Below are 26534 nucleotides of genomic sequence, written 5' to 3'. Positions count from 1 at the left end.
TTCTTTTTGGTCTGTTGGAGCATTTACATTTTACCAAATAAATACCCCTCAAAAAACATACCTATGGAACTTCCCACATACAATACAAACAGAAACTGAAATCTCCAATGTTGGTGTACAAGTAAACTTTGATAACAGTAGTGTATGCTTAAGTTATTATGACTTGGACAGAACCCCAGTCACTGATGATTTTACTGTTCTTCCCTTGAGGCAACTATGAGCAGTTGGTCTCAGCAAAAATAGCCCAAACAAGAACAACTTCAAAGTAAGGTAAGGATCTTTCAAAAGGAACACATTCCACTTCATCTGCCAAACTCCCAGAGATGTCTGTTCTTTCGACAGGATCATTGAAGTCGCACCAGAGCAGGCCAGTCTGAGATTTGCATTCTGCAGAGAACTGAGTGCAATGAAAGGGCTAAAAGAGCTTAGACATCACCCACTTGAGAACATGAAATACTCAAGTTATAAACAACAGCTGTTTTCAACATCACCAAGAAAGGTCATACTTCCCCCATTATTTACCATTAACAAAGGAAAACAGCAGTGCTTGCTCTGCAGGCCCTGAAAAACATACAAAACTCATTCACACACCTCAAAATATTGCACTAAAGTCATATGGAAAACTTACCCCAAGTCCACTGAGGGGATGAGAGAGACAATTAGAAACAGAGATTAAAGCTTGTGTGTGAGATCAGCACATGCCCGATGGATGCTCTCTAAACCAATGAGCCTTTCTGTGATTAATCTACCTACTAATTATTCACAGTAGGTAGTTACAAGTAAAGTCCACCAATTGAGAGACTGTTAAAGTCCCTGTTACTTTCCTCAAGCTTCCTCATGGCCTTGCAGAGGCGGTCAGAGGAAGGCTACAGGAGGTTGGATTATAACAAGCTAGAATTTAATGTCTCAACATCCAGCGGACTCATGGGGGTTATCTCGTATTTATGATTCTGTTTGTTATTCCTCTGCCTCTCCAATCTCTCTCAGTAACCTTGACACAGTAACACAGACGGAGAAGGAAAGAAAGGGTCAGAGAACAAATGCAAAGTAGAAATGAAAAGGTGGAAGAATGGGAGAGAAACTAAGAGAGAGAAAGAGGTTATTAGTCACAGTTACACAGAGAAAAAAAGAATAGATAATGAAGAGTGAGTTAGAGAAAGGCACCAAGTGATGGAGGATTTGAGGTAGAGTGGGATATAGAAGAGAGAAAACCTAAGTAGAGACAGAGGCAGAAATGCTGAGATCTAAGTTATTCTTGTGCATCAATGAAATATTATGTTCAAGCAAGCAAAGACAGGTATATTAATTAATCTTCAGCCCAGCAATCTAACACTGTAACAACATAATGGTTGGTTCCTGAGAGTGACAAAGACTATTCTGACTACGTACAAATGGCATCCTACATATTGGAGCATCCAGGTTCAACTTATCTTTCATCTATGTACTAGAGATCGTAAAACACTTTTACTGATTGTGTACTAAATTGTTTACTAGTACTGAAAACAAGACTAAGAGGCTGTACTTAAGGGATGGTGGTGCTCTGAGCAAAATGCTAACATCAGTATGCTAACATGTTTATAATGACATCAACATGCTGATATTTAGCAGGTATAATGTTTACTATGTTCACAATCTTAGTTACAAAGTATAGCTCAAGCTGATAGGAATGTTTTTAGTTTTGCAGGTTTTTTGTTCAGAAACCAATGTACTGAGGAAACTAGAGGAAAATTCAGGGGATCACCAAAGTTATTACGATTCATCTTAAGGGGGAGATAAATATGTATACCAGATGTGAATAAAATCAATCCAACATTTTGTTAAGATATTTTAGTCTGGATCAAAGTGGAGAGGAACTTTAATGTAAATCACTGATTAGTATTGTTTGTATTGTATGTTTTCTGTGTATTAGTTACAATGTTTTGTGTAAATCGTGTTTGTCTTTTCATTGGTCTATATATTGCCTACATTTCTGTTGTCTGATTAAGGCATCTACCATCCAATCATGTCACACTGTACTGAATGACAGGTCTGCAAGCATACAAATCAGATTTTGCTCCCTTTCCTACTGGTTCTTCCAAATCAGACATGTAGTGTGACTGGACATAAGCGAGTCACTGAAAATGATAAGAGATGTAAATGGAGGAAGAGATAAGTTCATCGATGCATGTGTGTTAGACATAGATAACAGCAATACTGGAACCTGCTCATCAAAATATCACTCTACAGCACTATTAGTGGCTAAAAACTCACACAGAGTGCCTTTAAGGTTAGCCTGCCATTTACAATCTCAGACATCATGTTTAAATTACTAACATAACTGTTGCCACTGTGTGCACCCCAACACTTGTATCTGCATTAGCATTGAAAAACTGTCAGAGTCCCAGATCATCTTGTATGTTCAGTATATGATTTTGTGGGTCTGTGAAGCCAAACCGGTGTACCTTATCCAAATAGATTACAGTAGATCGCTCAGAGTGACTCAAAACAACCATGAAAAGGCCCCCTCCTTCTCCTGTTCAAACCTCAGTGTCTGAGCTCTTAATCCGGTTACTCGCTCCACCGCTGTGTCCTCTCTTTACCCAAGGCATGAGGCTCCAAGGCCACCCAACAATTACCTCTTATACACCGAAGATAAAGCCACTGCGGTGTTTGAGAGACTGGGAAGTTTTCTATCAAGCGATCTTACACAGATATCTTCCTGACTGATTGAAAAATTAAATACTTTGTTTGGGAAACGTTTGGTTCAAACTGACAACACAAAAGGGTTTTTTTGAGCCTTGGACATCTCGCAAAAAGAAGCTAGAGAATGTAGTAAGATGACACAAATTCAAATGAACCGACCCACAAATTACAAATTGTTATAAAAGCGAGTGAAAGGTTGACATTTTGAGACTATGTTAAAAATCTGATTATGCAACTCATGTGGGAAGGTCTGCCTGGGAACACAACAGTCAGAACTGAGTCCTTTATAGTGACAAACAATGGACACATTCATCAAACTGCACATCTCTTTCCAGTAACAAATGCTTGGCAACATCATCTTCATTCACTGGACACAACAGAGTGTCATCATCCTGCACTCTAATGCTCATGGGAGCACATGTAAATCAGTGTGAACGTAAACCTAGGATGTGTGTGCACAGGATATTCTCTGCCCTCGGCAGACAGTGGGCCTTCAGGAACAGAGCTCTCACCTGGCGGGGTGCATGCCTCAACAGATGATTGAACTAGCACGGATCGTCTCTTAGAGGGCATGGGCATCTTCCTCTCTTTGTACTTTGCCAAAGCTGCTTGGACGGCTTCTGTGTGCAAATCTAGGAGAAAACATCAACACAGTTTAGTTACAACGTAAAAAAGAGCACCAGGCATTTAAAACTTTTTGCCAGTATATACACATGATTACCAGATCTGAAGCGTTCATCCCGGGTGTTGGCAACCCGGGACTTGTTGTGTTTGGAACCTGGGAGAACAGCTTGGGCTTGGATCCTGTTGTCAATTTGCAGAGATGGATCTACACCTGCAGAGAAACAAGACCAAAGCAGGTAAAGGACAGTTTATAAGAGGACAGAAAGAAAAATTGTATCTTCCTCTTCTGCTCAAAGGCAGAAATATTGATATCAGAAATATGAGCACATGCAGTATACATCATGGACATAGAGCAACGCTGTTAAATATTGCTCGACCAGATCAAGTATCCACAAGCTTAATGGTAATCCCTACTTAGGCTGCTTTCTTCTAATACAGTAGCTTGGACTTGGGAAAGTATTCACTTTAATTAATCCAGCTCGTCTCGCAGTCTTCCAGCTGCCTCCAAGCTTTCCAAGGGAAGCAAATGCAAATTACACAGACGTAACAGAAAGGAGGTGATTAAGCACCATGAATGTCAAAAAGACAACATCTTCTAACTGTGTGAGTGTTCTAAAATTATCAAACTCTCAAACTCGTCAACCTCACTGTGCTCTGCATGATGCAGGCAGTGATTCATCCTTTTGCTTATGCAATTCTCATTTGAGCTTCATTAAGGAACTAGTGGTTAGCATCAGAGAGGAAACCCAAGACTACCGCTTGAAGGAAGGTCATGGTATGAGCTCTATTAGCAGTCTTCTGCTACTGGCCTTGCTTCTTCCCATCATGCTTTCATGGCAATGTATTTGAAGTATGTGGGAAGGATAAATGCAAAGGAAAAAACACAAAGAAGAATTCTGATGAGCTCCCATCCAAGCGGATGTAAAATGTGATCAAATTAGATGAATCTAATTTTACTGTACGCCATTAAAGATCTAATACATTAGTAATGTCCTATAAACAATCCAACAGAAGACATACCATACCCACCTACGCCCTACATTCGGCATTGATTCAACAAAGAAATATAAACGGGCATTTAGCAGTTATTTTCGGCAGACTTGTAGGACACAATCATCAGACACAATGGAACAGGAAGCTGTCAAAGCAACAGCATCTGAACTATCTGCAGCATAGCACATACAACTACGGTAAATACATTACATATTTGCATGAGTAAGATACTAAAGACTCTGTGTGGGTGACAATGTAGGATCATAACTAAAACAATAACATGAAACATCACAGGGTGTTACAGAGAACACAGCTAAACAAACAAAGCTATTTCAACTCATATGTGTCAACAAATCAACATAAATTACCCACACTGTTGCAGTATTCATGTTGTCAAAAAAAGTTAAAGGATTTGTGTGATAAGTATAATTTTTTTTCATTTAGGGTTGTTAGTATGAGTACTAACAGCCCCTAAATCATAACTTCAGGCTTTCCCTGACCAACCAGTAAAAGTCAGTGAGAAAGACATTACCACTCACTGACTTTCCATCTGAAGAAACAGCCACATGTGTTCACTGGAACCACAAAATCAGGCTACAGATATTGTTGGAAACATCATTCCTCAAGAAAAAACAAACAAAGATGAGTACTTTATACAAAGTAAGTGGCCTAATATGAACAGGGGCTAAAGCCTGTTACAAACCTGAAGACTAGCTGAAACCTACAAAGACTGGACAAACCACACACAAACATACATGTTTAAACAAATCTTTATAAAAAATGACTGGCAGTGACTGGATCTGAAGACATGAGATTTCATTCTTTAAAGATCACACACCATATGATTTTATCTACAGTCTCTCAACACCAATTGACCCAGACTAGAACAATCATATTCACGATCAGCTCCACAGTCGTAATGTGTGAAAGTAAAACGTAACTAAAACTAACAGTCGCATTGTGGCTTAAGAGAAGGTCTTAATATTAAAACATGGGAACCAAAATTAACAGTGCAACTAAAAAAGTGAAGCACACAGGATGACTGCCCTTGCTGGTATAACCATTAGAAAACAGCCTTTTGAGGACAGAGTTCTACCAAGGTCACATTCAGCCAGTTAGATCCAACACCTCGCTGGATGGCCAGTCAGACACCCGGCCAGCCAGCCAGCCATCAGCCCAACCGGCTTTTCAGCGGCAGCTTAGAGGGGATCAGTCAGCTCCACACTGTCAGCAACTCTCAGACAGCAGCAACACACAACACGCTGCCATGCTGAGCAACATTCACACACACTTCAACTAAATCTATTTCATAACATGAGTTATTACACAATATAGTCAATATGGCCTGAGGACATATTAAGGACACATAACACATAGATTCTGACACACATACACACGCACACCGCATCCCCTGAGCATGGATAGACACATTAATATATGCTGGTCTCTCTGACAGCCCAGTCACACAACGGCCTCTTCCCAGCTCCCAGAGGAAACAGGTCTATAAAACAAGCCAGGACACAAGACCCGGTTGCTGGGCAGAACACACTTCAGAGACACATCTCACTGAGCCAATCAGAGGCATGCTCCATCACAGCAGATGCTGTCATTGGCTCATAGTGAACCCTGATGAATTTTTAGCACCTGTCTGATGCCAACACTTACCGGTGTGGCGGCTGACAACACGTGTCCTGTTGTGTCTCACTCTTAGAGAGCAAATACGTTTGGCTAATGACTTATATCAAGTTCACAGTTGTATATTTGAATCACACACATTCATAATCTTGCTTTGATAGAAATAACATATGTGTCTGATAAAAATGATGAATACATTTTGAAAAAGCTGGGAATGCATTCCTAGTCAAAAAAAATAAAAAGTAGTTAAAGAACCATAACTTTAGATAAAATCACTTAATCACATAAACGTTCTATGCTGTATAAAGTGAGATTTCCATGTCTTTGATTATAGGTCTAGGTGCTATATTAATACTGTGAAAGTATCAAAATGCCCAGCCCACCCAGACCCACCATCCAACATTTCAGGATTTGGTTTAACTGAAATCTGCTTTATCTTTATTCGACCATAGATCATTTATTCAAGCTGACACTGTTGTTACTCGAGTTCCAGAGAGAAGCCTGAGGGAGGGGATGCAAAACTACATTGAGATGGTTTTTGGGTTCTTAAAACCACAAATATATCTTCTTATTGATATCAAAACTTCAAATAAAACACCATAAAAGTTAAAAATTTGGGACCTTTAAGAAAAATTGGGCACATCAAATACCTGTATTTTCACCAATGAGGTGTAAAAATTACTCCATAAAGCTTAGTTTGATGCATTCATATACAAACTTTTCCTAAATGTTTGACTTCCTAGTATGGTCAACACCTCATGTAATTATTTATTCTTAAAGCTCACACTATAAACAAAGGAGATGAATCTACTCTCTCATAGATGTTAACAATCTGGCTTTGTACATCTACTTTACTGCACTTGGCACATATACAGTTCTATGACAACAGTGAAATATAAGGCAGTAAAACAGCTTATGAAATTCTGTATGGCGCTCAGAAGCCTAAAGTCTATTGGACTCCTATTTCAACTGTGAAGCTGTTAAATACCAACCCACTGATTCATCATGCTGGATGGATGTGTCATTAAACACCAACATCCATTCATCCTACAGGAAGCATGTGTTGTATATGAAGAATCTCACCCACTGCCAAGCCTGTCCATTTCTGCGCTATATCTGTCACTTCCCTTCCTTATGTGTTAGGATCCAGATTGAATGGATCGAACGATGAATGACAGAAAGAAAACACATAAATCCATGATAACAAGTGAGAGAGGGAGCAAGAGAAAGACAGAGAAAGAAGAAGATGATCCGCCCAAGCTAAATAACAGGCCTGCTAACTCCAGTGGAAAGCCTTGAGTGAGCGGCCCACACCAGACTCTAGTTTCCACTGAGGCTTGATGTTCTGAGAGCAGGCCAAACCAAAGATTGCCATGGACCCAGGGTAAAGGACAGAGAAGCATGGAGAAAACAGACAGAAACTTCTCTTTGGGATTCATCACAAAGCACCTCGACCCTATAGTCTGCTTGAGTTGGCTAAGACCGACAAACTGTACGACTGTGGATAACAATACATTGAACTGATATAGAAATAAATGTAGTTCCCTACACAGTCAACCGCCATAGACAGATAATAAGTAGTAACATAAAGCTAGGAAGCTTCATATCTCCCTATTCTTCAAAGTTTATACTTATTCTATCAAACACCCACATCCTAACACAGGATGGCAAGCACAAATGCACACAAACAGGGAATTAAAAAACAACATATTCCTCAAAATAATTAGCATAATCACTTTGTATCAAGAAATCAGCCTCAGTATTATGAGAGTGGCAAAAACATAATCAGATAGGGATCTGTGGAGCTTGTGATCCAAATCTAAACCAGTTATCATTACAGCAGAGACCATGATGCCTTCCTTCTCTTCTCTTCTTCTCTTGGTTAGCACCTATTTTCCTTTTCATTACAATCAGAATGATATATGGCTGAAGCAGGGCTATGGCATTAGTAACAAATCCAAGGATGACAGGATCATAGTCCTGACCCGAAGAATCAAGGACACACCCAGCAGGAACATCTTTATCCAGGTGAGTAAAAGACAGATGTGTCACAATCCAATGCAGTGTCCTTCTTGACAACTTTATGACCATTTCACGTTCAATCTAGTAATTTGACATCACTCAATACTCCATTCAAATATGCTGTAGAAGAACTAATTCAGAGCTGCTTCTGCAAGCAGCTCTGAATTTGTTCTTCTACTTTTTGTTTGTTTAGTGATTTTTTTTATCCATTTCTCTTCCCTCTGCTTTTTTATGATTTTTTCTTTCTATTACTTGTCTCTGCAAGCTGTATTAAGGTTTTTTTTATTATATAAGCAAAAGTGCCATATGCAAATAAAGCTACTCCTATAATGATCATTGCTAACATTTTTTAATACTTTTTCTTATTCTGTTTGCTCTTGCAAGGACACTATGCTTAGTGCGATGCTAACAGAGCAAAGATAAAACCTGGACGTTAAATTTCCTGCAGGCCTGTGTGCCTTACCTTGTATCTGTGGGATGTACGGTGCCAACAGCTTGCCTCTTTTCTTCTCATAGCCCTTCTGAGTGATGTCCCCTGTACAGACAGAGACAGAGAAATACAGAGGAACAGACAGACAGAGAGAGAGAAGGGGGGGGGAGGCAGAGAGATGAGTCATTAGCTCAGCCGTGCCCTGGTAGAGTGTGTGTTTGTGTGTGTGTGTGTGTGTGTGTGTGTGTGTGTGTGCACGCACAACTGCCTCAGGATCACACTGGCAGCCTGGTTACACTGGCACCGCAGGGCACCAGAGGAGGGCTAGGGCAGCAGATGACCAGCACTTACCAAATGGATATCTCTCTCAAAAGGAACACACAGGAAGTGACATTGCAATGGTTCATCCACACTAGCATAAAAATCACACTTGATAGATGTGATATTGTGGAGAATTTCCATCAAATACTTGAATGATAACATCAGCTAGGGCAAGGGACATTTAAAAGATCGTTTGTCTGGTGCGCCTGGAACATTTTTCCCTCTCAGTATTTTTTACCAGAAGTAAAAATACTGCTGTTGTCAGCATGAACTGAATCCGCCTCAGTTGTCTCCCCAGACATAATTAAAACACAGTGTGTTAAATAAGAGCTGGCCACATGTTATTTTAACAGCCCTATTTGAAAGGAATATCAATGTACAAGCTTTTCCAAGCTTCAAATTTAACTACAACAAATGAAGAAAGAAAAATGAAGGCAAAAGGAGATAGAGAGATAGGGACAGAGAGAGAGGGGCTGAAGGTATAAGGCTAAGTAATATTATGGTACTCTAAATTCAGCAATGGCTTAACTCTGCCAATTGTCACTGGACTTGGCAGGATGTAGAGCAGACTTAGCAAGGATAACCACATCAGTTAAAATGGTGACTAAAAGGATAAGCTCAAGTTCCCTAAACTAACAAAACACTATGTTAAACAAAACAAAAAGAACATGACCCCAGCATTGCCTCTGTGATAGGTGCCTGAATTATTGGTGATCTAAGAGGATTAAGTCGCATTGTTATATCTTTATTGAAACAATATGACAAGATCGAAATGGTAAAATGTCATCTGGTTTACAATGTTGTGCAGACTGTGCATATTTATGAGTCTGACACATTAAAAATATATGTCATTATCATCAAAATCATAGCAAAGTCATTTAATTATGTACATCACATTTTGGCAATGCATTTTTGGCGTTCATTCCCACTCCCATCTGACCCTGCTAGCTGCAGTTTATCATTTTGAAGAACGCAGAAATACAGTACATTGCAGTTTATTTTCAGCTGTCACAGAGTGGAATGCTTGACCAACCACACGGAGCATGCAATGGCCTTAAACGCCTTTTTCCAAGAAGAAAGAAACCAACAAAATACAGTGCCTTTGCAGTGTGATATAAAACCTTATTACAAGTGAGCTCTTCACTAAATGAAACTGTCAACAAAATGCCAACCACACTGAAACACATCCACATGTCAGCATGGGACATGTTCAAAAAAACACAGAAGTAGGTCACTGAGTTTGGAGTATTTTGGCTGCTTCTTGATGATTTAGGGATTGTAAGATGTCACTGCATATCAGACAGTGCTGTGGGGCACGCTGAGGCTGACGGGGTGGAGGCTCGTTCATTTGTCAACAACAAGCGTATCGATTCACTCACACAGGGCTGACTGACAGCACCAACCATGAGTATGTAAACAACTATGCTCCTGAACATGAACTCTTTAACAAGTACTATCCCGTTCAGGAGCAACAAAGCTGTGGAAGATGAGGGGCCTTGTGGAAAATATGCCAATCAAACCACTGGGCTGTTCTGAGCATGAGAGTGTCACTTGAAGTGACATATACATTGTTTTGGCAGGAAGCTAGAAATGTTCACAGAAGTAAGCGCAAGATCTGAGTGGTTCGATTTTCCATGTGATTTTGACACTTGAGTCCAATGAATAGGGATCACGCTGTGTCCTTTATATTAATCTATGCAGGCTCTCAGTGGGGGTCATTAGGGTGGAGGTCAAGTGAAAAGGCAAGAGTTCAATAGGGCTGTCTGAACAGAACCTGATTAAATTCCTCCCCATGCGATTCCATTTCTTCATCCTACCTTGGGGAATACTTTGTTTTACATGCTCCTTAGTGAAGTGTTTAACTTATATTGATTCATGAAATACTGTGCACACATAGTTTTGTATTCAACACCCTGTTTACCTTCATTGAGAACATGTTATAGCCCCTCGTATTATGATAATATAATATTACTAAAATTATTCCAAAATATTCACAATTATTTTTGCTAGTTCTCTGTTCTTCAAGCCTCTTCAACACAACAGTATGTTAGTGTGAAGGCAGGTGTTGGTGGTCACACTGGTTGCTGTGCGGCCTGCTGGTCCTGAGTCACCAGTAACAGCTGAATGCCTGCACTGTTAAATGTCCAGGAGAGCTGGAGGCAAGCAACAATACAGCGCTGTCCACAGGCCGAGCCGGCTGACCTGACACTGACTCTTTCTGGTGATAAGTGTCTCTGTTTGTGTGTGTGTGTGTATGTGTACATCAGTATATATCTGTATGCATGCCAACGTGTCTGAGTGCGTGCACCGCAGCAGCCAATCAGCCTGACAACAACACAATGGAGGGCTATTCTCTGCGACAGCTCCAAATTCTGACTAGCAGCCTTGGTGGCCGACCTGCCCCTCACACACACACACACACACTGATCCATCAAGTTATGTCTCAGTGAAGCTAATCTTTTGATCTGAGAACAAACAGCTTAGTCATTAAATATGGAGAAATGGACTCAAGCATTCACTGGTAAACAATAACTCTCACCCTGAATCTTAAACAGCAAAACAAAAAGGTCTACGGCACCAAAGGATCACAATATTTCCTGTGTAAGTGTGTATGTATGGGTGTGTTTGCATATGCTTGTGCATATATCTTTGTGTGCAAGTGTGTGTGTGTGTCTGCCTTTTTAGATATTCCTGGACAAACACTCCATTTCCCCTCTGTGTCTGAGCTTTGAGTGCATCCATAAGAGAAAATGGGAGGATTCAAAGGTCAATATGTGGCCTGCCACCTGGGGAATAACAGAGGGGGGACAGGATAGGGGGATGCAGGGTGGGAGAGAGATGGAAGGATGATTGGAGAGAAGCTTAGCACCTATACCAAATTACAGTCACAAGGGATGGACTGTAGCTTACAGTATATTTACAGCAGAATGGGATACACTTCATTTGACTCCCTTCAACCTTCTACGCTGACTAGAGGCTTTGCCATGTAATTGAGCTGTAAAGAAAAGGGTACATCACCAAACAAGCACCTGGGAGGAGAGGGTATATGGGCTAGAGTAAATAAAAACTGAGAATGAATGTGTCAAAGAGCGAGACGAAAGAAAGCACAGGAGGGAGGGGTGGGAGAGAGAGAGGAAGCATTTCTCATGTCATGATGGTTAGAGAGCATCAGGGGCTCAGCTGGTAGACTGTTTTTTCTTGCCTGAGCCAGCATCCACCTTCATCAAAACCCAGCTCCTTTGTTTCCGCCATCCCACCAGGCTAACCTCTTCACCTTTATCCCAACCCTTGAGGGATGACTATCCACACATACTAAGCATTCCTGTCATCTTTTGACCTCCAAACACTCTCTCTTTTTTAATTACCTGCACCACTTCATCCTGAGAGGAAAGAAATAAAATGTCTAATGTCCATATTCTTTGGGGTAAAAGTGTAAAAGTGGTTAAATGTGATTCACCACAGAGCAGAGGCATATTTTTGTTCTGGCACATCATCCATTGATGTTAACGTAAACATTACTTTCACAGTCTTGAACCCAGTTTTGAAAATACGATGGTCAATCTTGTAACATTCTGAACTGTGACAGCAAGAGAGCCCGCTGTCCCCTGATTTGTCTTATTGAGTATAACTGACTGATGGCTATTGACTGGAGTTGTTCCTCCAATGAGGCCCCATTAGAGAATTACCTTGCATCTGCCCAGATGGAGCTGTTCCATCAGTAGGGAAATACTTAAACACAGCACATTCCTCTACAAGCCTGCACAAACACTATAAGGATAGGTAATGAAGCCATGAATGAACACGATGAGTTTGGTTTTACTTTGTGGGGTTGAGGATTACATTAATAAAGACAAGTAAAATTAATAAGTAACGGGACAAGATTCATACATCTGGTCACACATATTCTCTCTCTTCTTTTAGATGCAGAAAGCCAGACAGGGATTTCAACTCTTGCTCTCAACTAACTCCCTTGGTATCATTTTCACTCACACAAACACACAGAGAGACACACACACACACACACACACACACACAGACACACACACACACACACACACAAATAGCAGAAAGAGCAGCAGCAAGGGCTTGACAATGGTTCCAGCACTGCATCTATGTGTGTTTTCCTCTCCTCTTGGCTGCCTATTAAAAAAAAACAAAAAACAAAAAAAACAGATCCACACCAAGATCAGTGTGTGTGAATATGTATGTGGAGCTATGAGGGCAGTCTGTCTATGTATCTATGAGTCATTTACAATAATCAATATTAGGGCTTTTGGTAATTTAGTGTATGGTCCCTTTATATGATTTTATATTTTCAAATTCTCATATTGAGATATCATGTTACAAGTCATTTCTACATGAGGACACAAGGGATGCAACTAATTAAATATTTTCATTATCAATTAATCTGACTGAATTTCTAAAAAATGGTCTGTAAAATGTCAGAAATAAATAGTAACAATGCCATTCATAATCCCCTAAAGCCCATAGTTGTAAATTAAAATAGCTTGCTTTGTTTAACCAACAGTCCTAAACTCAAAGATATTCAACTTATTATCATGGAAGACAAAGAAAACCAGCAAATCTAGATAGATAGAACAAAATCTGGGGCATTTTTGAAAATGACAAACAATTAATTGAATGTCAAAATGATTGCTGATTATTTTCTGTTGATCAGGTAATCATTTCAGCACAAAAATTACTGACTGACGTTTCACCAAAATCTCTCACAAACTCTGAGATGTGATTCTAAAGAGAAATTTCACAACATAACGGCACATTGAAGTACTGCTGATGATCATTGCAATACTAATTTTGTCCATATTGTCCAGCACTCATTATTAGTCCCAAATTCTTCTTTATCCTGAAATAAAATCTCTCAAGTCTGTGCCACACTGCCAACCTCTCTTCCTAAGTGACAGACAGCCAGAGAGGTGGCCCCACCCACCCTTAATGTCAGTTCCTGTGCCAGGCTGACCCACAATGTGCCAACACTGCTGCCAAGCCAGCAACCAAGCCGTCTGCCCTTCAGCCACAAAAAACCACAGCTAAATATTTAGGCAGGGCAGCATTTGCTCTCTAGACTTGTGTAATTTATTCCAACAAAAGCAGATGTGGCCGGTTGTCATTTAGCATTAGCTCTGCAGCATACAAATCTTGGTTTTACACATTTGGATTAAACTTTGCTCTAAACAGGCACTGAATTCTTGTAATTCTTCCAGTGCATATTTGCAGTGGTGAGTTTATCTAAAGAAGAAGTGAACTATTCCAGGTGTGTACTGTGGGCTCCGAGCATTACCCCTCTCATTCTTAAGGTCTAATACAGAGGAAATGGGCATATGCCTCTGCTTCACACAGCTTCCTCTCACTTGCGTCTGACAGATGCAGAAAATGAAAAGGAGCAGAGACATAAGTAAGGGGCAAAGAGAGGGCTAGATGGAGAAAGAGCAGATCCACACCACAGATTTAATCACATGTCTAGCTTATTAGTCTGTCTACATGACAAAAAACACTAACCCAGCTGCAAAAAGAAGTATTGTTCCTATTAAATTGTTTTAACACACACAGACACAGGCAGAATCACTCACATGCAGAAGCTAGAGGAGCAAGCAGAGCAGCGGTGAGACGTCTTCAGCACAGACAGAGAGAGAGGGATGCACAGATGGATGGAGGGAGGGACAGCAGAAGAAGAGGCCAGCGGCAGAATACAGGCAGTCAGGTCAGCAGAGGCTAACCAGCTAACAGGCTAACAGGCAAACTCTGAGATGTCCTGCTGTCATAAGTCAGGCTCTTCAGCATCCTTTGTTTCCTTTCACAGTGAGAGCAAGAGAATGAACGAACCCCATCTCCCTCATTCTATCTTCCCATCATTCCCCTCCCTCTCGTCCTCTCTCAAACACACAGCGCTCCTAACTCCCCCCTTCTCTTCAATCGACTGCCCCCGACACCCCCTCCCTCTCCCATTCGTTCTCTCTCACTCTTTCCATCCCTCCCTTCCTCTCCTCTAAGGTCTCTAACACAAAGCCGAGCTAGGCTGCGGGATTAGGGTGTCAAAGCGGACCCCTGCCCCCCACCTTCCTACATACCAATCTAACACACCACACACATGCACACACACTGTACAAGAACTATAGAGGAGGCTTCATTAGCCTGTTATGACACGTTTATACAGGTCAAGTTACTGAACATGTAAACTTTGTTTCACTGCCACAAAGAAGCTTCTACACTGATGCAGGAAACCAAACCATTAGAGGTAATGCTTGCTATAACATTACAGTCCTCAGCTGAGAAAGAAAAGCCTTTCTTATAACACTGCTGGATGGTAGATAATCACAAAACCACCTGGACAGCCAGATCAAACTGGTTAATATACCTGTACCCTGGCTCTGACCTTTAATGGTTGTAATTCTACTGTAATTTCCATCTCGAATTTGCTGATGTGAAATTATGAAAAATTATTTTATTATACTGGAATGAAACAGAAGCCATGAACAGGTGATGAGGAGCCTTTGATGTGGAGGAAAACACTGCCCTGTGTTTAGACTGGTTGGAGATGGAGTGCTACAGAAGTCCCAAGTGTGTGTGTGTGTGTGTGTGTGATGGTGTGTGTGTGTGTGTGTGTGTGTGTGTGTGTGTGTGTGTGTGTGTGTGTGTGTGTGTGTGTGCACGCGCGTGCGTGCGCATTCGTATTTCATTTTTGAAAGAGACCTATTCACCCTATGGCTGAAAGTTTCAATGAATAGCTGCATATAATTAGGCTCAATTATTCCTTGCTAACACACACATTAATGGACCTGCACAAACACTCCTGCAACACGCCCACACACAATAGATGATCTTCTCCGTTTCTACAGACTCACATGAACTACATGTGACCTTGGACTGGTGGGTCAGACACCTTCTACATGTTGGTTTAAGCTCACATGATTAGAGGCTATTCATATGTTAAACACCAGATAAATAAATGAAAAAAGAAAGCCCTTTACAATGTAACATGATCCAATAGAAAGTCCTGCTTTAAGTACTAACCTTTTTGAAATAAATTGAGTCAATTAACTGATTAGTCGAGTGACAAAAAATTTGCTTCAGGGTAGGTTTGGTTTCAGCTTCTCAAATGTGTGCAATTGATGTTTTTCTTTTTTTATAGACAAAATTATGAATAGTTTTGTCAATTTGCCTTTTATTGATCTTCTAGTTTTAATTCTCAATTTTATTTTATATATTTTTTAAATATTCCTGTCTTATTTAATTCATAATGCCATTTATAAAGCATTTTGAACCTCAACTGTGTATGAAATGTGCTATAAATCGTATGCCTCGTCTATTGTTAGCGGCTGCAGTATGGTGGTGTATTTTATTTTTTTGGCACCTCCAATTTAGGTAAATGACACAAAAACTGAAATCTAAGTGTTACAAAGGTGTTCAGCTTATGAGGGTGGATACTATAGTTCTTTTGAACTGCATCATATTGCCATTAAGGTTTTCTATTTTTCTAGTCTGTCAAAGTATATGTTCACACAGTTATTAAAGTAGCAACCTTTTTCTTAAACACAGTGTTAAGAAAGCAGGTTGTGAAGGAATAGATGTCATGACAGTAGTCCTGGATCTCTTTCCACTGTGGTTTGATTCCAGGCCAAATCATTTTAATTCACATACTGAATGTAGCTCCAAGCTGAAGAAAGCAGTATAGTACTTTTCAATAATGCCAGGAGATGTTGAGTAACCCCAAGGCTATAACAAATATGTGACTAAAGAATGATACAGCTTGAGTCACACTGAATGACATGAATGCACAGTGTAGGTTAACGACAGTCAGGGACGGTAAGTGTTGCAGAAAAGAGGGGTTGATTGAAGATGACAAGGAGCTTGACAGTGAGAGCCAGCTGGTGAAACGGAGGGGGTCGGGGCAGACTGGAGGAGGCTTTAGGGAGAATTTAGAGACAGAAGGGGGGGATGAGGAGAGAAAAGAGAGAGGAGGAAAAAGGGAGAAGGAATAAAGGAGGATATGATTAAAAGGTAATGACTTCCTCTTCCTTTCACTAGACACACAGACACATGCTAACACACAGGCGCGCGCGCACGCACACACACACACACACACACACACACACACACACACACACACACACACACAGATATCCCTGATCCTGAAGTGCCTGGGCGTCTCTCAGTCTCAATCCATCAGTGGCTCCAATCTCACTGTCGTATCGCTTTTAATTAAGCAGTGCCCAAGAATTAGGGGACGGAATGAACCCTCTATTACCACTTTGCTAATACAGAACCCCCTCATCATATGTGCATGCACGCACGCACACACATGCACACAGAGCCCAAAATCCCCCTCCATCCCCCAGGCTCTGTATGGCTGGTGAGCAGACAGACAGTGTGAATAATAAGACATTAGATGCAGCGTTGCCTTACACAGGGGGCCCTGCAGCTGTGCACTGATTTGGGGAGCAGACAAGAGGGGGGCCTTAATTAACAGTCACAAATAAACACCGACACTGTACACACACACACACACACACACACACACACACACATCAAAGGAATACACACACACACACAGGCATGTGATAGTTGCACTAGTTCTCACAAAGACACTGATGCAGATCAACCCAAGTGCAAATACTAATGCTAATGCAGAGTGCTTATATTATGCACACCACACATACAAACCTCACACACTGTCGTCACTGTTTGTGTGAAATGTGAAAGTATGGGGCCCTGCCACCTGTGTGTACTGTTTGCATAATCATGTATGGCTATCTTTGTGAGGTCTAGTTTGAGGTTTAGACCTAGAAGACATTTTTGAAACGTGGGGACATTCTGGGCTGTCGTCAAGTTATCACAGGGCTGTTTGAAGGTGAGGACCTGGATATCAGATGGGTTGCGGTTTAGGTTAAGTGTAGGGTTTGGGGTTAGTTATGTTAATTATGATGGTTAAGGTTAGGAAAATGGGCCAGGGAATGGATTGTGTCAATGAGCGTCCTCACAAGTATCTGATTACAAACGTGTGCATTTGTATAAGAGTAAGAGGGGGAGCAAGAGAGAGGGACTGTCCTGGCTCCAGTCCAAACATATTCATCGCAGTTCATTCAGACACATGATGCACAGGCTGGACTCAGCAGCACGGTTAGTGAGCGATGTGCTGCTATTCTGGCTCTCAGCCAGAGTTTCCTGATGTGTAAACATGCATCTCACCTAAATGGACAGCAGCAGAAGCTGTCCTATCCAACACCACACGGTGCAGCTATACATATGGTTCAATGAAACCATCCTGAGCAATGACAACAAAGAACCCAAGTATGGGAAAGAACAGGCCTAATTCGTAATCCTGTTGACCGCATCAGATAAATAGCCTCTGCTTAGTGAGTGTAGTTTAGTAATGTCTTTTAGCACATTGACATTTATTTTACTATTTAGATCTGCTGGAGCAAAATCGAGAAATACGAGAACTGTGTTGTAAAAATTAATTATATTGTCAGACTGGATTCTCTCATTGTCTAAATGCTTTCATGTTGCCATTATGTGTGTCTCTATGTGTGTGATTTGTGGAGCGAGACATCTGTGTGACAGGCGTGACCAGTGTGGGAGCCTCAGAGTAAAGACAAGAATCTGTTCACAGCCAACAAGCCCCACTCTGCCTCCAGCCACATTTGAAGGACTACCTACTGTACTTGACGTGTTTAGCTCAGGAGTGCCAACCTTACTGTACAACCTGCCGGTTCAGTTACTTGATGGCATTCCTATAAATTAGCTCTGCTCGTGGTGACAGCTTCAACATCTCTCTTAAAATGCAGAAAACCAATGCGTGCGACTGTTGTTGTTAGAGCAACATATCCTAGTCAGTGGTGTTGTTACAGAGTGAGCAGAACTGCAGTGATCAGCACAAAAGTATGACCTAAGTAGTTGCAAATGAATAGGTCAGTCTAAAACTGGAGCTTCATCCAACTTGTCCTCATGGAAAAACTTCCTCCTGTGACTGAAATGTCCGGCTGGAAGTGCCCTTCACACATGGATCGACCCCAAGTGTTACCACAATGGGATGATTAGGTGACTGAAATAACACCATCTACTTGGCTATTATCTTCCTCATTATGAGCAGTTTTTAGACAGAAGAAATCAATTCAATCAAAGTCAAAGCCAGTATCAATAATGCCCTCTATTCAGTGCATCACAGCTCTATTCTCAAACTCAGCAATCTAACTCGTCTCAATTGAAAAAAGTCCAAAACACAGAATGGTCTGCTCTGATGGGAAATCTACTGCCATTGTCCAGATGCTATTCAACGTGCTCAGCCACACAATGCTGCATGCAGCCAAACTGTTTTACATTCCTCAGGGGACCTGTTTAATAACCCGAGCAAGAAACTTATGCTCTTTCAAGCAAATGCTCTGATTAATATAAAGGTGAAAATTACCCTTGTTTGCAATATTGTGTTTATTATAAAATAAACTGTGATTTGGATAAAACAAATACGAGCCAAAAACCTGCCAGATCATTAGTTTTTTTTGCCCTCCAAAGAACCATCCAGACACAGTTACAACAATTTCAAACATAACTTATAAATATACTCATAAATATAACTAACTACTGCCCCATGAAGAACAAATGCTACTGACTATGGCTCCACCTACTTGGCAGAAGCAACTCACATCTCTTCCAGCGTCTACCTTCGTGGAGAAACCCTGCATCCCTGGTGTTTGAGACGAGTGGGATCGTGTCCCATCTGAAGCTCCCAGCTCTGTGGATTCTGCCCCCTTCTCTGTACGGTCTCTGAGGATGTGGAGAGATTTATTGTCCTCTTCTTTGCTTGGTTATTACCATATGAATGACCATGTTTTCACCGGCCTGACATGGGCTTAGCCATTAAGCTCCTAGCATATACACACACATAAACACCTTTGCCATGGTGAGGGATAGCGGGGTGGGAGAGAGCTGGCTGTTTTTGCATGGACACACAAAACAGCTGAAGATCTATGCAAGGCCACCGTGGCAATCCAATTAAAAGGTGCACACACAGATACACTTGGTTGTATTAAAGACGCAGGCCATTGCCCCCCAACTGTGCGTTTGTGTGAGTGTGTTTGTGAATCCATATCTATATGTCAGGGGCCCCGGCTAACTAGCGCTGCTCCGAGTCTAACAAGCCGTACGACAGTCTTTTGTTCTTCGCTTGTGATTCATGACCGGGTTTTGGAGGGGAGCCCAGCATCAGTGTGAAAGCTTGTGTGTGTCTATGTTTACATTTTTCAACACAAAAACATGCCATACACCCATTAATTCTCGTCATCACTGCTGATATGAAATTGTTTGTTTCCACATATACACAGCTCTTCCCAGAGAGCTGAGACTGGCTATCCAGGTGAGGGAAAATCAATACAGCATCAGAGCAGGTCAACAGACCAAGCAGGTGGACACACAATGTAGAACAAATACGCCCAAACACAATTTTGCAGTCGGTCACTGGTCCACTACCATTCTCTCCCTTTCCAATATGCACAAACAGAACAACAGGCCAATCTCACCAGGCGTTGGACAGGATGACCACCTCACCTCCTCTCAAACACCATCTGTTCCTCTCTTTCCATTTCCCGTCCTCTCTTCATCATAAATCCTCCGTTCCAACATCCAAAAATATATTGTCACAAACACAAACATGATGCGGACGGTCCTCCTTCCTGCTCTGCAGGCATCATCTACTATTCACATTACACACTTGCATATGTTTGTTTTTACATTCAAGCTTGCAGAGTTGCAGCTATTTGCCTGCAAATTTCCGAGGTTTTTCAATAAAAAACACAGTTTCTACGGAGAGATCAGTATTTCACTGAGATCATACAGTTGTAACAAAAGATAAATAACCATGGGGCTCTCAAACTGCATGGAAACTTGTGTCACATGTAAATCAAACCATATCATCCACGCTGCAAACATTTTTTATTTTACACATTGTTGCTAACTACCATGATGTCATGGTAGTAGATTTTACATCTGCAGTGTAAAAATACCTTAACATATCATTGGGTTTTTTTCTCTCTCACTCCTCTTCTTACACCCCTCACTGTTTTCCCTTCCTCCATACTGCCCTTGTCCTTCTTCTCTGGCCCCACTTACGTTTCATTTTTTGTCCTCTATCATTCCGACGCCGTTGCGACCACCTTAAAAACCATGCTCACTATGCAGCATATGATCCTTTGTGTCTAGTAGTATAGGAATATGCACATACTTACACACTTTTAGTTCATGTATGCATGCAATAACTCATCTATAATTAATCATCCATAATTAATTAAATGCAATGTAATAATTATTATTATATTTTATTACAAATATATGATATATATATATATATATATATATATATATGTATAAATATGAATTATTTAAGTAATGTGGCACTTTCACTTTCTCCGCCACACAACCACCTGAGCTGTGCTCTTCTGGCTGCACTCAATCAATTCAGTGGAGCAGTGATAGCGCTCTCAAGGCCAGACTTAAGCCTTTTAAATTTTAACACCACAGCTCAACACTGCCCCAGCCCCTGTTAACAAGTCCATAGCTGGCTGGAACATCTGGTTGCCCTCAGACAAGATATTTATTACGAGAGGAGTGGAGAAGAAGAAAAAATGCTGCACATGCACTGACAGCCAGCAGAGTTGGGTTTAACAACAACAGAAGATTTACAGGTATTTTTGGCTCATGTAGTTTTTTGTAACAATTTGAACATACGTACATCCTTGAGCAGATATGGCTTGATAATTTTTTATAATGTTAGCTGGGCCAACTTAGAAAAGACGGAAAGTGTGTGTGTGTGTGTGTGTGTGTGTGTGTGTGTGTGTGTGTGTGAGAAAGAGAGAGCTCATTAAAGTCAGTCTCATCTGAGATCCACCCCCTCACCACACACACACACACACACACACACACACACACACACACACACACACATCAGACAGGCACACAAACAGACACATGCAAAAGCACACACTTTTAAATATATTCATGTTTTACATATTGACAGAATAAGGCGTCCTCTGCCCCTTCAGCTACAGTCAGACCCCACATCAACATGACACATTAGTTTTACTTTGATAATCTGATACTCCACACAACTCAATAACAGTGGGAATAATGCTCCTGTCAAACAGGCTTATCGTGTTACACGATAGCATCTCACCAATTCCCACCAGAGTGCACAGTCAGTTTAATAGTGCTGGGCTTTTGTATAATCTGCCCAAAAGAGGGTGCTAGAGAGATGTGTAGCCTGAAGGCTCCCACACCATCGCTACTCTAACCGTCTCCTCTTATCCTTCATTTCATCCAGAGTGGTCTGCTTGTCCTCCTCTTCTTCTCTCCTTCTCCTCTCTCCTCCTCAACCTGTGGTTGTTCTTCCAGAATGTTCACAGCGTGGCTTTACAATGTGTGTGTATATGCATGAGAAGTGGCAGCACTTAGCCTGTGCTCATCTATCACAGTAGTTGTGCATGTTCTCTAATGAGTGTGCTCTTAATGAGGCTGAGCTCTGTGTAATCAGCTCTCTTCAGCAAAGGCCAAGCTATAAAAAAGCAATCACTTTACTTCAGCAACACAAGCAAAGAGCTACACTTACACAAAATAACAGACCCTTGACCCGTCATGGCAAGCAGTAGCCATTATCTTTCCATATGGGATTAACATTTACACCATTGTATTTACAGCAGGGCAGCACTATGAGTGCTGAAATGATAATCTCTATTATTCTAAGAGATATAATCTATTAATCTATGAGTAATCTGCTGCAGATAGAGAGAAAATACCTCTGTTAAAGCTGCACAAGCCTCTACATTTGTTACTGTAATAATAGAAAACGTTAACATTTAGAATTTGGTTCTGTTATTTGTTACTGAATTAGTTCATTTAAAAAAAATAAAAATAAAATCGATAAAAATGCAAAAAAAAAGTAAATCCCAGATTTGCATCTGCAACACAAACTTTTCACAAAGATTTATTTAATTTGTTCTATATTTTGTTGTTTTGTTTTAATATCCTGGCAACTAACTACCAGACTATTAAAAAGAACTAATAAACAGAGGTAGTAAATGTCACAGTACTGTAAATATGCCAGTATTCTGTGACTGCTATTGCAACTGTACGATGTTCATTTAGATCACCGTTTAAATATAGTCTATATGCTATACATGTGTGTTTTAATAATGACAGTATGCACCCAGCGTTGCTTGTAACATTAATACCATACACCTTTGAACACAGGAGCAGCTACTGATCTCAAAGGCAGTAAAGCACTTCCCTAGAAATGAGCCGTGTCCCTTTATGCGCAGCTAGAGTGCTGAGAATGCAGATGTGGGCCAGTGCAGAGAGGAGGAGGGGTGAGAGAGACATGAGGAGGTATGAGAGGTTGGGAGAGGGATGTAGGGGGACGGGGCCCATGGGTGAGTGGCAGATGTCCACTCTTTACTGTACCTACGTGAGAACGATGCTAGCCTGTGACCTCTCCTAAAAGGCATTAACAGTGTTAATGCAACTGCACAGCTCCCTTCAGGCTGACCTAATCTGTGCCGCACAGTGGACACTTACCTTCCACCCTCTGAAGGTCATCACTGACTGATCAGGGACAAAAGCATGAGCGGGGGTGTGAGTGTAGGCCAACCTCTGTTAATGTGCATGTGTAAGAATTGCTCTGCATATATGTGTTTGCTTTATGTGTGATTGTGTTTTGGCCATGTAGCATTAACTCTGTAGACTGTATTGTCTTTGTAAAGCAGAGTGCAGTGCGCAGCCCTGACCTGACAGGAGCAGGGGCCCCGTCACTGGTGAGTCATCAACAACCCAAACCACTACAGAAAACTGGACAGTGGTATTAACTTCAATGAAACAGTATGAAACTACCTAGAAAATATAGGTAGGACAGTTAAACTATGTTATAGGCTGCTCACTATTTTAAGCTCTTCTTCAAAAGGAAAGAAATTCAAAAGAGTACATTTGTAAAAGGATGCTATTTAAACTTCAAAACTGTCCCTTGCTTACACTCGTGAAGTATGAGAGGAGAGAGTAGCAGAAGAGGAAATTTGATAATAGAGGCATGTCATTGTAAAGAGCCATGGTTAAGCCTGCTATACAATCCCGACTGAAGGGAGATATTATGTGGTACAAAATTCGGCGGCTATTAAAATAGATGCCATACTACATTTTGTGCTTTGACAACAGGCTTTATGCCGTTTCCTGGAAAATAGGAAGCTCCTCTAAAAATAGTTGCGAAGATGGAAACTAAGAAAAAGAAAAAAGTAAGGTCAGTCATTCTAGATTATGGTTGTTAGTTCTCAGGCAGAGCTTTTCTTCATCCCCTATTTCTTTCTCGTTGCTCTCAGGGTGCAGCCAAACAATGGCTTGTATTTCACCACCATTTGCCTATTCATTCCACCAAGTATGACATAACCCCTTATATCAGCCTTTACTTTTTTCCACACTCTCTTTGCCAGATAAGGTGTAGTGTGTTTCCATGCTGCTACTCTCCCCTGAGGGTACCTGGCCTTGGCATGAAACCTGCCGGCCCGCCTGCCTGGGTAAATGACTGCTACAAGAGGGGGAGACATGCCTTTGATGTCTCTGAACTGGTGGGATTCACTCGATGAGAGATGAGGGTGAGAAAAAAAAAAGGAGGGAGGGAGCAGGAAAGGGAAGAGGTGCTGAGAGATAGAGGAAGACAAAGAGAGAAAAAAACAGCAGAAAGGGGAAAAGATATTGATTGAACAGTGTAAAGAAAAGAGAGAGAATACAAATAAAGGAAGAGGGGGATTGAAAAGGTAGGCAGGAAAAAGAAGAGGGGGCATGTACTTTGAAGTTATGAGCCAAGCAAAGATCTGCCTCTCTAGAGTATCACCAGGGGAGGGTTGGAGCCTGCAATCGTAAAGAGTGGATGGTTGAAGGAAAGGGAAAGGTGATGTATCATGATGGGCTGGATAAGAGCTAGAGTGGATCTCTCTCAGTCTCCCTCTTTTAGTTTGTCTCTGTTCTGCATGTTTTATCTATCAAATGACACGAAACAGGGATGCAGGGGCAGAAAAACCCTAAAAACACTTTCTTTGATGTCTTTACAGCCATTCAGTTGCTTGACTGTCTGCATTAAGGCTGCTTTCTCTTTGCTCTTTTTTTTTCAGTAAAGACTTTGGCAGTATGTGAGGCTCTTAGTCTGATTCAGCCTGGCCAGCACTGGTGATTTAAACCAAGGCTTCCAGCATCTGCAGCAATAGTCCTGAATCTCCTAGTGTCCAACATTGTCTGTCCCAAGCAAAGGTCACCATGGTGACAGCAGCAGGGCTCTCCGGGGTCGTCTAACACGGGGAGTGAATGTGCTGAAAAAGATTGATTGTTCAACTTTCACTGACAGAATAGGAGCAAATTAAGGGATCCCAGACCAAACAAACACAGTTTTCCTTTGCACACTGTAAATTTACTCCACTCAGCATCACTGAACTCCAACACGAACTAATTGCTCCCAAAAAGGAAAGAAAACTAGCCCCTCTCTCTTAGAAACACAAGAAACTAGACTATAGGAGAAATAGTGGTTTATCTAGAAAATAAAGAATTGCAGGTCAAGCCCTGACAGATAGGGGGATGGAAAATCAAAGCCGTGCAAGGAGGAGGGGAAAGAAAGAGCAGTTTATAGGATGGAGAGACCACTTTATCTTTCCTTCACACTCCATGGCCTCCCTTATAGTTGCCAGGCACTTCCCGTTCCATTGTGTAGAATATTGGCTGTACGTACAGGAAGTGGGCTCTTTGTTCCTTTTCTCCTTCCTGTCTGTGTTCAGCACAGTGAAGAGTGGGATGTGTGTAGATACTGGACACACACACACACACACACACACACACACACACACACACACACACACACACACACAAACACACAAACACACACAAACACACAAACACACACACCACGCTGTGTTTGCAAGTAACCAGGAAGGAGCTCCTGGTGGAGACCTTTAGACTTGGAAAGAGTGTAGGGTTGTACTTCTCACAGAAACAGAGCGTGTGGCCAACAAACAGGAGGTTTGACTTGGTGGATGCACAGATGGGACCATATCAGATGCTTAATATACAGACAATTAACACAGGCGCAAATGCAGACAACCAAACGCAAAACATTAAATCTCATCTGATTAGACACCTGATCCTTGCTGATTAATTGATCAGTTTCATGACTCATGAGGGAGCAGGATAAATCATCAATGGCAGGCTCTCAGCTACAACATATGTCACGTCAGCCAACTCTATTTACCACTCTTTATTGATGCACGCCTACACAATAGCCTCTGGAAATGTGGAGCTCTTTTTGGCTCAAAGTATCCCATCCATCCTCTTAATCTACCCTGCACGGCTGATAGCCGAGAAGAAAGGGAATTTATCACAACGCTCCATCAAAAAGATTAAAAGCTAAGTATATGGCCCCAAATCTTTCATTGTGTTGTTACAACACAGTAACAACACACTATGAAGCTAAGCATGTAGAAGAAACCTGCTGCTTTTTTCACGGAGGATAAACAGGGTTGCCAGTAGATCCTGTTAATATGCCAGGTATCAGTCAACAGTCTGTCACATATGCACCTCATCAGTTAGAGGTTTTCTTTGCAAAATCACATGTAAATGATGTTTTAAATGGAAACCACTCAACTCAGTTCAAAGTCTGGAATCTACAGTGTGGTTTTCAAAGAATGTGTTCAATTTCAGTGTAATTTTACACTCTGTACATTGCACTTTGGTGCTGGATTGTAAATTTGTCTATCTATAAATCTGTCAGCAATCAGCAAAGTGAGAACTGGTTCAA

General features: G+C 41.3%; 1 protein-coding gene across 7 annotated transcripts in view; it reads right to left on the bottom strand.

Annotated features, from left to right (window-relative positions):
* Nucleotides 1–26534, bottom strand: part of LOC111671510 (DIP2 acetate--CoA ligase A) — an 81170-nt gene that overhangs the window by 25937 nt on the left and 28699 nt on the right. For all 7 annotated transcript variants that reach the window (XM_087179936.1, XM_087179937.1, XM_087179940.1 and 4 more), the window contains exons 2-4: nt 8420–8491; nt 3404–3517; nt 3195–3314 (exon numbers count right to left, since the gene is read on the bottom strand). In XM_087179936.1, the coding sequence (XP_087036062.1) occupies nt 3195–3314; nt 3404–3517; nt 8420–8491 (306 nt within the window). The remainder of the gene's footprint in view (nt 1–3194; nt 3315–3403; nt 3518–8419; nt 8492–26534) is intronic.

This window comes from Seriola lalandi, unplaced genomic scaffold (genome assembly GCF_002814215.2).
Source record: "Seriola lalandi dorsalis isolate HSWRI2012SDOR001 ecotype SW California unplaced genomic scaffold, Sedor1 jcf7180002054881, whole genome shotgun sequence".
Classification (NCBI taxonomy): domain Eukaryota; kingdom Metazoa; phylum Chordata; class Actinopteri; order Carangiformes; family Carangidae; genus Seriola; species Seriola lalandi.
Note: the sequence above shows the minus strand (reverse complement) of the source record. Positions and strands in the feature narration are given on the sequence as shown.